The 15619-nt window shown below is 44.5% G+C and overlaps 1 protein-coding gene across 1 annotated transcript in view; it reads left to right on the top strand.

Annotated features, from left to right (window-relative positions):
* The window catches only part of LOC1278272 (phosphatase Herzog), a 52371-nt gene that overhangs the window by 800 nt on the left and 35952 nt on the right, over positions 1-15619 (top strand). The window contains exon 2 of the mRNA XM_061653581.1: positions 258-976. Coding sequence (XP_061509565.1) covers positions 898-976 — 79 coding nt within the window. The 5' untranslated portion in view covers positions 258-897. The remainder of the gene's footprint in view (positions 1-257; positions 977-15619) is intronic.

Genomic DNA, 15619 nt, shown 5'->3' with positions numbered 1-15619 from the left:
TGGCCGGGTGTTAGTACCGGGTCGTGTAAAAAGCAGTGATAAAGGCAGTCTTGCCCCAAAGGAAAGTGCGAAAAGGGTCGCAAGTTTCACACTGGATTCGGAGAGGGTTCGCCGCAATCGCTTCCAATCACTTGATTGCATACGAATTTCCCCCCAACAGTACTTCCTCCTTACCCGTGGAATGTCATCAATTGGTGTATTTTATTCGAAGGTGCATTTGTTTTCTATTCGTTTCTCTTCTTTCCTTCCCCATATAGCATTTCACAGTGTGAAGTAGTAGCGAATGTTGTGCGGTGGCTGATCGTTGGCGTTGTGTGTCTGTATATCATCCGTGCCTACACGAGTGCGTGTGTGTGTATGTGTGTACGTGTATATGTGTAACCGGCCGGGGATTTCGAGTGCGGTGCGTTTAAGTTTTTTCGGTTGGTGGGTTTTTAGTTTTACGATCACCGTCCGGAGACACCATCTGTTCCGGAGCCGAAGGTGATTCCTTGGGTTTGTGGGAGATTAGTAGCAGAAGAAGAAAAAAAAAACGAACAACAACGATCCAACGACCTGAATTACAAGACACACCCCTCTTGCTCGCGGTCGTACGGTATCGGAAGCGGCACATTTGTTCTCCCTCCCCCCGCATCGCGTCAACCGGCACCCGGTGACGACTGTTCCGCCGATCCGAACCCGTCCAGCAAAAACCGCCCAGAGAGCCGTGGGGAGAAAGAGGCGCGCGGAACGTCATCCCGTCGAAACGGAAAGAGCAACAGCAAGGCAGGAGAAGGCAGGCCGGAAACCGGCTTGGCACAAGCGAGACACAGCCGCTGCGACAAGACCGCCCGGGCAACCACCACCAGCGGGGGTACCATTTTCCGGAGGGAGTGCGTCCAACAGCCAATGGTTTAAATGGACGCTACATCCATCATTACGCAGGTGTCGCGGGATGACGAACAGCAACTGAACAGCAGCTATCCGAACGAAAAAGGTAAGCGTTCGGGCGTACGAGAATGTGCTCTTTTCTTTTTTTGTTGTCCGGGGTGGCGTTAGACAAGCGCGCCCAGCCTGTTAGCGTCGGTTCTACAGTGTGGTACAAATTTACGCAGTACACTGGCGCGGCAGAAAACAAATTTTCTCCAATCATTCAAACAAGTAATTCCACCAATGTATGTACAACTCATGTAATAGGGAACTTTAATCCATGAGTAGTAGTAAATTGGATGTGTGACAACGGTTGTAAGACGTGTCAGTGTGTAATTGGCGTTTCAAGTAATCCAGACTCTTAAAATGTTCGAGGATTCCAATGTTTCGTGACGCTTGTAACGGAAATTTCGTCAGCCTTTCTTCAAGAAGCATACCGAAAGATGAACCCATTGTGATATGGCGAAGTCTACTGGCTGAAAAAATCCATGCCAACATGTAAGCGGTTATGTGACAAAGAGGATTCTCTTTCCTTGTAAAACAAAACCAAAAACTACAAACAACTTTTATCAGATTACCCCAAAGTATCATTCGCATCATCTACACTCATCAATCAAATTTTCCAAACCAAACACTTTTAATGAATCACATTTTTATATGAGCCCATTCTAATAACGCTTACTTTACTGCAATGGTGGAAATGTTTACGAAGTAGGTCCATTGTGGGTCCAAACTCCATATCGAAAGCCCCTTTACCCCACCTATCCCTACTTAGTATTGATTATCTTGCCAGGGGTAAACCAATCGAGCTACTGATAGTCAAACCCATGAGTGACTAAGTCAGCCCTAGACTCCGATTGCGGTTGTTGCACCAAAGAAGAATACGTAGAAACGTGTTCTTTAACAACAAAGTTGTATATACCGATTAAACCGTCTGATGCATTACGGTACGGCAAAAGTGTGTGGTTTTTTTTGAGACCTACTGTGCAATTTGAAACACAATCTAAATTAGACAGAAAATAGAAACCCCTTGCTATGCTTCGTCTTTTATTAGCTGTCCTTCTTGTGCGTAAAAAAGATTTATGCAATATTTTTCGGTGAAAGTATCACGGCAGTAGACTACGAGTACCCGAGATGAAATCACACGCCGTTTTATTTTGTCCTCCCGTCGTCTAACACTGTCTATCGAAATTATCTTAACCATTTTTGGGATCAAACCCTAAATTACGACATCGCATAAATCTTAATGGAATTATGCGTACCGAGAAGAGAGTCTTTGTGCGAATTGCAAGACGGAGCTAAATTGCGTTAGGAGTAATTATAAACTTGGAGCTAAGAGGGGAAGATTTTTACGAGTACTTACACTTCCCTACACTTTTCATCACAAGTTTATCTATATTTGTTTATTTTTTTAAAGAACAAACCTCCCGCATTGCACCCCCTGTTAGGCGGAGTACGAAAGCGGGCCTTAACTGCTGCTGTTCGTTTCGTGCAAAAATTAAAATGGCAACCTGCGCCTAATTAGTTGTTATGACAATACACGTTGATAAAGTTTGTTCATTATGTTGTGCTTTCATCGACCGAGTTCCCACCACCATCTGGGATGGGAAAGGGGTGAGCAATAAAAACAAAGGCAAAGCAAAGTAAACGGGTACACAAATTAATCGTTTCCAACGCACGTTGGAATGCTTTCTACAAGCCGCGTGCTTTGGCTGTTTGCTATCTGCGCTTCTGCACGAGAACGATGCCGATGGTGGTGTGTACCCGGTTGATGGTTGTTCTAAATTTTCTGTTTTTTTTTTTGCACCACCAACAATACCGTTTTCTCACAGCGCGCAAAACTGTGGCGTATGCTGTATGCTCGATGGCGGCACAATTTTACGACATTAAAACCGTTCCACCATTCCTTACGCCGGCTTTGAACGGTGTGACTCGCGTGGGTTTTTTGTACTGGGGCGCTGTGAGTATTTGCGTGTTTTGTGCGGGGTTGAAATTCGCAGCAGACGTTTGCGTGTAGGACAGTTTTGCAGTCTGAGAACAGTCGCAAAATCTTCGTCTGGTTTCTTTTGCCGTCACAAACGGCTTCTCCGAGCCAAGTCAAATTGAAATCGATCGATTGAGCCGGCAAATAAGACAAATGTGTCGCTTCGGCAAAACATTGCCCTTTGCTTCCCTCTTTTGTACGCCAAAAAGCCTCCCCCATGCCAGGTCTTTTGGCGTACGCATAACACGTAAAACCCTCCCTTCAAGTACGATGCGCAAAATGTTACAATGGGAGTAAAGCAATAAGCAAAAAGAAACCTCCCTGTTTCCCGCACCTCACTCAGCCTTCTTGTTGTGTGCCGCGTTACGATGATGTTGTTGTGGTTGAGAGGGTAGCGCGTGTAGTTTTGTTGATTTAGAACACGTTCTTACACCCACAGACGCTGTCTATTTTCCTTTTTGGGCGAACCACAAACACACGGGCCCGGCAAACCGAGGGCCATTTTGATATTGCTCTGTACCGCGGTGGGCGTCCATTGGTTTTTGCTTCGTTCGGAGATCCATATGCGTCTCGTGTTTGCAAAGTTTCGATTTGGATGTAAAAGGGACACAACAGGGATCCGCCACGGTACCGTGGTGGAGAGACATTGATCGAACGTGGGGTTGAGTGACTTTTGACTTTACGAAATGTTTGAAATTGGTACGAAATTGGTTTTTCACACCAAGAATTTGAAATTGATCATTGCTTTAAAGCTTTTTTCCCTCCAAACCGTTGTTGATAATAAGAAAACTTTAAGAATGTATTTCTCGTGGAATAAGTAATAAATGTTGATGCCTTATACCGTATCAATAAGCAAGTAAATTACTTAAAACGTCTTTGAATAGTTTTTATTATTATAAATGCATCGTCTGAAATAGTTTTTTAATTTGATATATTGGTATTTTACACTTTCGAGTCTAGGTTCAGTTGCCTAACTATACATTTCACTGCTTCAAAATCCATTATCAAACTCCCGTGACACTTACACAAACCAAAGTCCTAAATTTATGTTTTTTTTTTCCTCTTGAGCAACACTTGAAAGAAAGTAATCTTCTATCCGTATTCGAAGCATATTGGCCACCGAACTCCGGTCCCCAGAACTTGAGTCATAATTCATGCACGACCGTTCCAGTGCCCTTAAGTAGTCGCACGCTTCACTCCACTGCAAAAGTAAATCCCTCACGCAAAATAAGAAGACCAGATTGCTCTTCCACCGTTTGCAAAAGTATGCGTAACAGGTGCAGCGTTTTTGCTACTTTTTTTCGCATTCTAATGCCCTATTGCGCCCGTTTTGCATGGAGTAGGGAAATTCTAGAGGCAGCGGTAATAGTAGTAGAGGGAGTAACACACCAGCTGCTCGACCACCAACAGACGGCCAAAATTTTACCAACCTTGGTGATGATTTTTTGTGGCTATTTTCCTTGCCTTGCTGTTGAGCTTAGCGAAGGGTGAAGGATGCGTGGGGCTTGCGGATATCGGGAGTAAAATCAACGCGCTCTGTTCGCTTGATATCGTTTGTTAAGTCGTTTTTCGTTCGTTTGCTTCTCCTTCCTTTTTCACCGCTAGCTGTACTGTGCATGTGTTTGTTTATTGCTTTTCAGTGAGTTGGAACTAAGTTAAAGATTTGCGCTTTCGGTGGAGAACCTTGGCGGTGGTAAACGACGGACGGCGAATTTCCCACGAGGCAATGCCTCGCATGTTTAGATCTCGCGAGATTGATTTATTTATCCGCTGGCGAGAAGAGATTGCTGCTGCTCGTGTGTAGAGGAGAAATGGATGTAAGGTAGATGGGTTGGTTCGCAATCCGTACCATTCGACTGCTGCCGCTGTTAGGATTCGTGGTAAAACCAACCCAGGAGAAGTGATTACCTGTGAACGAGAACGTCGAGAAGTTGACACGAGCTATTGAACTTTTGGTCTGATTAGGTCAGCTTCTAGAGAGGTGTTGAAGACAATGGCTTAGCTTTTAAGTAGAAGGCAAATACTCGGAGGATACTTATTATCTGATTTCAGTTTTCTGGCAGTCAAATGCTCCTATAGAGCAGTTTAGTGTGACTCACGGTACGGGAAGACAAGGAGTATCCACATCCTTGTCGTTCTCCTGTTGTCAAGGTATCTTCATCGCAGAGTAGAAATCTATCAGATAATGAAGCTCGTTGTATTAAAAGAACATTATCAACGACAAGATCTACGATCTATTGTCGGTAAGATTAACACACACAAAAAAGCAGTGTCGTATACCCATGTGACCCCCCTTCCTATGTCACCGTTGTGTTTACACTCGAGTATTGAATCGTTTTTGCACTTGACACCATACGCTTTTGAAGTGCCACTTTATCCCTCTAGACTTATTACAACGGTGCGGAATGGAGAACTCGATGTACAGGGATATTTTTTTTTCAACTTTTGCTTCACTTCAGCGATGCATATCGGCAACAGTGGTGAGTACACACACTGTAAGTCTAATCAAATAGGGAGAAACACACATCGGACAAACATTACAGTCGTCGACGTTGTCGTCGTCGTGGTGGTGGTGCTATGGTGTTCTATTAGCAAACAGGTTTTAGTGTACCTTTTTTTACTATTATCTACGAACACGAGCGTTTGATGCTGGAGGCTGATTCATGGTTTTGTGAAGGTGTTAGACATTCCAGATTGTTGGAGTAGCGCTCCCGCAACTCTCTGATGACATCAAATCCATGACTTTAGGTCGTACAGTAATCGATGGCCGCTCAGGGCCATCGGTTGTTCCTGTGTTTGTGTGAGTAGTACCGTAGTAGAATTCACCTTCAAATCAAACTATAAACTGAGCATAAACCTTGCGGAGATTTCAAATCTCGCTCATGCTATAACTGTTGCATTTCCATTCAAATTTCCTATCGAACGACGTCTTGGCGCTCGTGAAGTCCGTATCGAAGCTCTAGGCCAAGGTGGTGCCAAAGGTAACACCGCATTATATGGACGGCAGCGGTGTGGTAGTGGTGCAGCAGGCCACCACGATGGCGACTGGCGAAAGTCACGGACGACAGCTTGCCGGCATAGTGCCTTGGAACGGTCCAATGATACCTTGCTAACGCTGCCAGAGTGGTTTCACTTCTTCCCTTTCTGGTTTCCGCTGTGTGTATGTGTTGGGTCTCTCGGTCGCACCACGTCGCGCCGACCAGTCGTCGTTGTCGTCGTCGTCCGGGGTGTGGAAAGTGTGTCAATAGAAAATGGGCAGCCGACGACAACACAGTTCCACACTACAGACGTACCAACCGCACAGACACTATCAAACAATCCAGAGTGGCCTAGAGTAGAGCTGGACAAAGTTAACAGTCTAGTCGGTGTTTGTTGGAATCGCTGTACGAATCCTTGGTAGGAACATCTGCTATCTCGGCAGTGTCTGCTGGCAGGAGACAGCTTTGCTGCCTGGGATTAGTCAGGAATAATTCCCACGAACGTGCCCTAATGTCTTAGTTCACTGCAAGTGGTGGAAAGCTCTCGGCAATGGTGTGCGACGGCTTCCATCAGGCTCTTTGTGATGGAGCGCCTTGGGAAAGAAATCAATAAACTATCAATAATTTCGATTGACAAGACGTTTCCTTGGTAGCGTCCAGGCCACCACATTGTTGGATGGCAACGCGTGGAAGTTGCTGTGAAAGAGTGTGAGCTTTCGAAAACGTTGGCAACAAAAAGCAAAGCTGTTTGGGATTTTCCCTAGTGCATTAAAATGTAATAAATCGTTTGGATTGATAACCCATGTTGGGTGTGGATATTCAATTTCTGAGTAACTCCACATTCCAGGAACTGGAATGGATGAAGTGAAAATTAACAGTGATTAGATGTTTTTTTTCCAGAATCTTTCTGTTTCTCTGGCGTATTTGATTGGTGACAGTTCCTGGAAACAGTTACCGTGAGAAATCTCTAATGTACCTCTGGGCGATGGTACTTGAAGAAGTAGAAGGATTGATCGGAAGTAATCGTGTCGACAATGTGTCACTACATACGTGCAGAAGGTATTATTGGAGAGAAGAAAACACAATAATCTGGTCCGTGTATGACATCCCCGTGCTGCTTCCCGGCAGCAGTTGCTGGGTAATAAAAGAAGTTACCACAATCCACTATTCCATCATCGTCGATTAGCTGAAGGCGTCCCCCTTTAGTCGGTCTGTCGCATTGCAATCATGATGCTTGTCGTCAGCTGTTCTGTGGCATCAACTTATTTGGCGAGTGTACAGTGTGCGTCCAAAAGGCTAGCATAAAAGCAAATTGATCCATCACGAGAACGAGAACGTCTTTCTCTCTGGCACTGGCAGACTTTTATTATGGTCCGGAGTACCCTCAATTGGGACAACCGTTTTATGATGTTTAAACATAATGATTCCCATCATTAGTGCACACTAGTGTACACGCATTTGTAGACACGGACATACTTTGTCCACTTTGGGTCATCTTTACGAGCAGTTCCAATCGTTGCTAAATGTGTGCTAATATTCCACTCCAGAAGATTGACGCTGACGGGGGTCTTTTTTAAAAAAAAAAAGAGGATGAACAGCGTGCGGAATGGAAATAAAAGTGCGGAACTGCAGCTACGTAAAGTGGATTACGCGTGTAAGGGATGCCCCTCTATACTTGAACCAGAAAGCAAATGATGGACTTTGGAGCAAACATGCTTTTCTATTTTTACTGCACACGGCATGCTGATTGAACTCTTCGCAACTCCGCACTGTGCAGAAAACGGCAGACACTGGACCAGGTTATGCACTGGCTGCCGCCGTATCGGCGGTTTCGGACGATTTCACTTCTCTTCACCTATCTATCCATCCATCCTGCCAACTTCGGGCATCACGCTGCGGGATTGGATCGATTCATTCCACAATTAAACACTTCAACGCTCCATCTTAATGATCACGATGATGGTGCTGATGGCTATAATTGGTACTGTTGTTGGTGGTTCGCTTTGTGCCGGTGGGCCCCTCTTACACCACTGACATAGATTGTAACTTTCAATTTCACTTGATTTCGAATTGATTTTCTCACCGATTGCTGGTAGTGGTGCCTGCAGTTTTGAAGCAGTTTTGAAACACTAAACGCGCAAAATTGAACGCAAATGTAGTCGGTTTGGGGTGAAGTTGCAAACGTTTTTGCTTTTCTGCGCGTTCACCCGAACGACTTTCCAGTCGATGTGACCGAATCGGGGAGCTGTTTTTCCTCCCCCCATCGACGCCCCACTGAAGTCAGTTATTAAAATAATTGGTAAACTGTTTGCTGCAGGTGCTGTTATTCGCTGCTCCTTCTCTCCATGCCATGCCGATCGGCCGCTGTCTGCACTAATCGAACTTTACCATCTGTTAATTAATTGTGTCTGCAACTGTGCGACTAGAGAAGACTTGTGTGTGTGTGTGTGTGTGTTAGGAAATGTGGCTCGATCCATTTCAATCAGGGCAAAAAACGACCCTCCAAGTATAAGATTCTTTTTTGGTGAATCGTTCGTTTCATAACGATCACGCCTTACGGCACCGCATCTTGCAAGGGCGGTGACCCTTTGCCGGCTGGGGTTAAGAACTGTTGGAAACAGGGGCTAGTTTATTCTTTTGCTTTTTTGTTTTCGCTTAGTCGAGAAGTCGCGTCACACACAAGCACATGTGGTTTCCCTTCCTTAGAGGGCACTGTTTTGTAGTTTGCCGTTTTGGCCCCGTTCCGATCCTATCAGCGCTCTTTGTGTGTGTCTATCAGCTGACAGTTAATCTTGCACACCCAAGCGCCATCACCCGAAGCTAACTTCCAGGGCGTATGTGTGTGTGTGTTGGAGTGTATGTGTGCTATGCCTCGTCTTTAGTATGTGAATAGACGGCATCGCGCTCTTTTAACCGCCACTATCAACGCTCGGCAATCGCTTCCAAGTGTGACTGACTGACATCATCGCGTTTACTATCGCAGAGCGAGAGGGGGAGGGTGCTACGAGGTGGTCGTAGAAGAAAATTATAATTTCACAATTATAATTGAATGTTCACGCACGCCCATACCAGCTGTGTGTGTGTGTGCAGTTTCGTTTCCGTGTTGGTGGTTGGCATGGAAAACGCGGACGACACCCGACGGCGGTTCGCCCACACAATCTTGGGGATGCACGCGTACGTCTGGGGTGAATGGGGTACGCAATGGCAGCTGCTGTACCCACCCGGAACCATTCGGCTCCCCTCTGTGGAGGGTCCCTTTTTATCTCAAAATAAACATCTCCAGAAATAGTCGGCTTGGGTGTGTGTGTGTGTGTCCGTTTTTTTTTCGCAAACCCTGGGGCTCACACTCTTACACTCAAGGGCCGACTGAAACGTTTTCATTTTTACGCCCTTGCGTAGGCAGTGTCGCACCGTGGGCAATGTGGGTGGTGGCTCTCATTCATAACGGAGCACAACGAAGCGTCTCTAGTAATTGTGCGGGGAGGAGCCGGTTTAGTGGGAACCCACTCTTGTGAAAATAATTATGAATGTAAAAATAAAACTAGTGCAGTAAGTGTTGGCTCTTCCATCACTCATGTTGATGCTAGATTCGTTCGTGTTTTTTCTCCTTTTTGCTATGGTAGAGATGAGTGAAATGTGTGGACACACACACATCCTTAGAACAGGCCGCACTAATTGCAATCAGGTGCGTTTTTGTACAGGGGTTTCCAACAACTGTCAAATGATGTTATTACATCATAGTGAAATTTTAGTTCTTACACATGATTTTCAACGCATCACAAAGATCTGTCAAACTCAGTTCAGCTTGAGACGTGTTTGAAAATCATGTGGAAGAACTATATCATCATTGTGATGCAAGTACAATATTTGACAGCTCTTGAAAAACATCTTGTAAGCAATGGAAATTTTTTGTCAACATTGGAAATTGACTCGGTAAACCCTGTAAGATACACTGCATCAACAAAACAGGCGCAACCATGGTAATTGATCAAAAATGTACTTTTTACAAAACAAATCATAAAAAAGAACCTCGTTGCTGGACGCAATATATTTAACCGATTGTGTCATGGACCGCTGTGCCCTGAATTTGCTGATAAGAATGCTTCATTGTGTGCGTGTGTCTGTGTGCCTTGCCCTTTTTGTCACGCCGGTTGCTACAAACTCACAGTTAGTTATCTTTCGGCGCGCGGTTGTGCAAATTCTCTTCCGACTGCACTCTTTGCGGCCCTCCAGACTGTTTTGTTTATCGAACAAATCTCTTTTCAAGGGGATGTATGTGTTATTGTTTTACACCGTGTGTCCCATACTAAAAGGCGGCATTGTCTCCATGCTGCCACAACAACGGTTGTGCAACTACGGTCTCTGCTGCCGGGCTGATGAAAACTCTCATTTCCCAGTTCCGGTGTCGGTTATTAAATTTTGTATCGTTATCAGTTGCTGCAGTGTTCCACGGCAGCACCACACCACCTCCTTGACTCTTTCTTCTGCTCCGAAGGCGAGGCCCCTGCTATGCCAATGCCCATTGGAGCATGTGCGTGAGGGAAGATGGTGTCGCACACTTATCTAAATCGTTCACAAACACTCACAAACAAACGCACATGTACACACGCACGCCGGAGTGTGCAAAAAGAAAAACAAACTGTGGAACAAATAAATATAGCACGACGCGTTTCGGTGTGTGATATTTATTCACAGAGAGAAAGAAAAAAACCACACCTTCCATGTGTGCGAGCGTATTGGGCACAGCTTTTATTTTTCTTTCCGAGTGTGTGCCTTGTGTGTCTTGACATGATTATGGTTTCACTGGGAAAGGTTTGCTTTTAATGCTGCTGGGTGGTGATATGGGTGTAAACAGTCGGGGCAAGGGTAGGCTTTCTCAGTACGTTGTGCTAATTGCTGATAGCAGACACTCATTCCAAGTTATACAAGTCTGTGCGAAACTAAGTTTTAGATTCTTGGCTAAAGGGCTGCCAGTGCTGGGATGAAGGTTCAGCTGCGCTGTTAACAAAAAGCTGGCAAAGAAGATTAGTTCATAGTTTCTTATTGTTCTTGAACGATTGTTCGAAGCATATTTCTAGGAAGGGATGATTGTTGGGAACAAAGTCTAGTGTAAGGTTTCCTTGAACTCGTGTTGAATTGAGTCAGATAATTTGAAACCAATTTTAAGATGCTTTTGAACAATTTTGCTCAGTAGCTGTTTGGTACAATGAGCTGTTTGGTATCAGATATTGGTTTAAATTTAAAATAACAGACCCTGCTTTTATATATCTCACTTTATACTAGGGTAATACATTGTTAATACAGCAAACGAATACAAAAAAACAGATTGTTGATTGAAACACTTGAAATTTTATGAAATAATAATTTCTGCAAATGTTCTGAGATACGCAGGGTTATTTGTCGAACTCTAAGATCCCAAAGAACCTTTTAAAATTAGATTACTTCTAGAAGCAAAAATAAAATGAACAATTGAAACACCATCTGTAGGGCTCATTATTGGGCTATTCACAGAATACTCAGAATACATTTAGAGAACTAGTGTACTTTTTTCCCCGGTTTTTGCTTTAATACGCCTCGGAATAATTTCTTACTTAAGCGGCTAGAAAGGATTGATTGAAGTAATGAGCGAATTGTGCGCCCTTTTATTTGGAAATTATGCTTTTATATTCATCCAAAGCATCATCGCTTTGCGGGAAAGACAGCGAGCTGATTAGCCTGCAATGTCTGGCGGTTCGCGGTATCGCGTGCTTTAGTCAAATTTTCCTCATTACCTACACACGTACCAGTATCCCGAGGCAAGATTTTAATGTAAGTCTTGGTCCTAAATTGACTTTATCAAAGCTAACCATTATATCATTATGAGACACGAGGGTGGTTACCAGGGTCGTCTTCACACTGTTTTCCGCGCGGCTTAGCTTGACCTTTTGCCTACAGCGTCAAGACATTATTATTCCTTAAGGCATATTTATCCGTAGAAAGCTCTGCCAGGAGGTGGTCCGGTGACGGTTCGTGTCACACGGTGAAAACCCGTCTCAAGATAGTGCAGAACAAAACTGAAAATGAAACTGCTGTTGTGAGGAGAGTTGGTTCGCGTTTGGAGCTTTTGGAAAATCGGAGGTCCCGGGGAGACAGTTGTTGTGTTCTAAATGTCAACTGAACTGTTTGGTGATGGGTTTGGTTCATGTGCGCCTGCAGCACAGAGCCACTGGCAGGAATTGGCGAGTCGGGGGTATGCAAATGATGGAAAAGATAGCAATGCCATGGCCGGAAAATGCCGCAGTGCTCGCTCACGGCCAGGAATAGCTCGATGCCGCCGGTGTCCTGTGTTCCGGTTCCGTGTATGCCGTAATTATATCATTTTCCTGTGTATGCGGTACACAACGGAGGAAAAATAAAACAACACCCATGGACAGTGCCACCCCAGTGCCAAGGTGGAAACCTCCGTCACCGTTTCGTCCTCGACACTTGGAGGTCAACGTGTTCGTGTGTTGGTTTCTGGTAAGAGGAAGAAAAATGTCTTGAGGAGAAAATAGGAACGGGTTTACGGTAGGCTGTTCTTTCTTTTTTAGTTAAGCTGCAAGGTGCTTGCGAGAGTAAAAACAGAAACGGGTTAAACATGTCCTTCAGATGCACCGAAAGCTGTACAAACACACAGCAACCCTTGTGTCAGCTATCTTAATCTAAATTTAAATGAAATTTTCGTAACTCGAGTTGTGCCACGTGCAAACTTTTCCCGTCATTGTGCGCGGGCTATAGATCCTGTCACCTTTCGTGGTGTTTTTTTTCCTGGGACGGCAGGAGGACGTGCAGAGTGCGATGGTGCGCAGTTTTCCTGGAAACTGTACCTTTCCAATCGGAAGGCAATCGTATCGATTAGAAGTTGGTGGTCGCCTTCGCATCTTCGGATCGTGTTGACGATGACGGTTGTCTCAATCAGCGATAAACAATCAATTAGCGGTTAATTGATCGATCGAAAACGATTCCTAAATGGAACTAATTAAACCGGGCCCGCAAACGCGCTCGGATCGTGCGCCCTTCTTACAACGTAACGCATGATAGGCATAGGAAATGTGTCGTCGGTTTTGCATTTAATTTCCTTTTCGTTTCGCAGTGGAAGTTTATAACAGTGGGGTGGTAAATTAAATATTTAAAGAACCGAGAGACAGGGGGAAATTGGAATGTTGACCTTTTACGCGACTGTTTACAACGTTTGCCGAGGGACTTTGAGAACGTATCAAAAGTACCAAATATACCGAGTTCAGCAGGTTTAATTTGTCGCCCGAACACGATTGAACCCGAATTCAATTTGTTTTCATAAAATTTTCCACTTCTTATGGGTATAATTTTTAGGAATAAAGTAGCATTATTTTCTTCTGTTCACTCTTCCGCTTTGATTTAAAAGTCGAATTACGTTTATGTGTCTCCAGAACACTTTCCTCCAGTATGGGACCACTTGAAACAGAAGCCAATTCTAATCGTGTAATAAATCAGTTCACGGTATTTTGAAAAAGGTTAGCTGAATCTTTCATGCCGATTAGTACGTGAACCTACCAACTAACCGATCTTGTTTTGTTGCAACACTTCACGGGGAAATGGAAAAACTCTATAAACACTGCAAGGCCGGAAAGAAAAGGAAAGAGCCGGTAAGCAGTCGAATTACTGTACCCTTCACAACATCACGCTGTCGAGATTTCTTATCCCTCTTTCCGCCCCCGGGGGAGCGTAGCACAGACCCCAAAGCGCGCCGCCGTTTACCAACCAATTTCTCTTTTGTTTCACCAATCGTTTTGCGATTTTGGAACGAAAATCCATTTAAGCGCCACCACGGCGCTACTTCCGCTGCTCCTTTCGACGCGCAAACGATAATGAAAACGGACGGTAGGATCCTTTCTTACCCGGTGTCGTTACCCGTCGGGATAGATTGGTTTTCTTCGCCTTGAACAGACACACACACACTGTGGCAGCGACCTTCCAACACCATTAGGATGGGTGATTTTTCTGGGCTGTTGAGCATTGTGTTTTTAATGCTGCTTTTAATCTTGCAGTTGCTGCGCCGGAAGATGGGGCAAAAAGATAGCACCGAATGGTGATCGGATGACGGTCGCTCTGCATTTTTCCCTTCCAAAGTCCGTGTCCGGGTCGAATACCACCGTTGCTGTATTGATAAGGAAAGCAGAGCAAGGTTGAGAGGTCTTTTCTTTTGGAACTGAGTTTATTACTACGGTCGTTTCCCGTTTTTCCCGTTAGGATGGGTGTCTTGCTGCGGCGAAGGATATAGCACGCTGCCGGGATTGCCTGATGAGTCACGACATTCCGGATGAGCAGGGCATTTCGGGTCGCATTATTACGGCAAGGGAAGTTTTGAGTGCTTCTCAAACGAGAGTCACGATGTGGACTGATTGATGAGTCAGCTTAAGGGTGGTTTCGTTCTGTTTCCATTAGTATCATCCCGAGACTGATTCAACAATTTTCGTGTTTGATTTGTTTTATTCCACGACACATTTCGGGCTTGGCTGGGTACTACAAATGCGGCCGCACATTCGTCAGTTGCTTATCATTCGATTCGAATTGTGTTACTCATCCATATCAACTCGGCATACTTTTGGTGCTGTCGTATGAACCAAAAGCATGAACCATTCGGTGTATGAAAAAAAGCCTGTGACGACGCAAAGACCCAATTGATGGTAGCGGCATCAGTATTACCGGTTCTAATAATAAATTCCGATTTAGGTAAGGGATTAACGTAGAAGGGGCAGAGTAGGAGCTTCAAAGTGAACAAAAATATGAAAACAGTTGCTAACATCGATCATACGATGTCTTAGAACTGTTGAACGGTTGCAGATGCTTGTTATTAAACTTAACTATCCTCTAAAATACATGGTCAAACAACTAAGCTTTGATTCGAGCGAAAGGTTGAACAGCTTTGTAAGCGGTACTACACCTTTCCAGAAGTTATGATAGTCTCTAAATAAAACAAAACTTGTAGCATTCATAATCAATCCATCCTCCACTAGGGCCTGACTATTAATTACAGCGATGAATGATAGGTTAGTGCACCTGGTCATTACCACACCACCGTCTACAGAGACACGGGTGCATATTGGTATCTTTTTATTGCAATACACTCCTGGTGGGTGAAAATAATCATACACTAAACGTCAAATATAAAATGATACTGAAACATAGACTGTAGTTTAGTTCACATCTACCAAAACATTTCACACTTCTACACACAAAGCGCCACGTTATTTCAAGCCAACTTCAAACACGCTTCGTACGATCACTCTGGGGGGTTTTTAGGAAATTTGTTTAGGCACTGTGTGCTATGCGGCATTCCGAAACGATTCTCGTTTCCGTTGGTATGTGTTTGTATTATTGTTCTTTTTTCTTTCGGGTTCAATTCCCCCTGCTGTAACTGTCTAGACTTCCGGTCGTTTTGTTTTCTGGAAGAGATTAGAACGGTTCAGGCACGTCCGGAAGAACACGGTTAATGCCGATTAGTGTTGACATTACTTCATCGATTGGATATACTCTATGAGCTCATACGTACTGTGTGTGTGTATGTATCTATGGAGTGAAGGTGGAGTTGCGTAATAACCGTGTGTTACATCAACGAGTGGGAATTAATTCTTAACGTTCTCGGGCTTTGTTCACGGTGCCCTTTTCAGGGTGCCAGAAACACCTGCCCGTGACACTGCCGGTCGATGCTGTCCAAATCAAACGCCATAACGAATTAGGCATTCCAAAC

This window comes from Anopheles gambiae, chromosome 3 (genome assembly GCF_943734735.2).
Source record: "Anopheles gambiae chromosome 3, idAnoGambNW_F1_1, whole genome shotgun sequence".
NCBI lineage: Eukaryota > Metazoa > Arthropoda > Insecta > Diptera > Culicidae > Anopheles > Anopheles gambiae.
The sequence above is the reverse complement of the archived record's forward strand: the minus strand, read 5'-3'. Positions and strand labels throughout refer to the sequence as shown.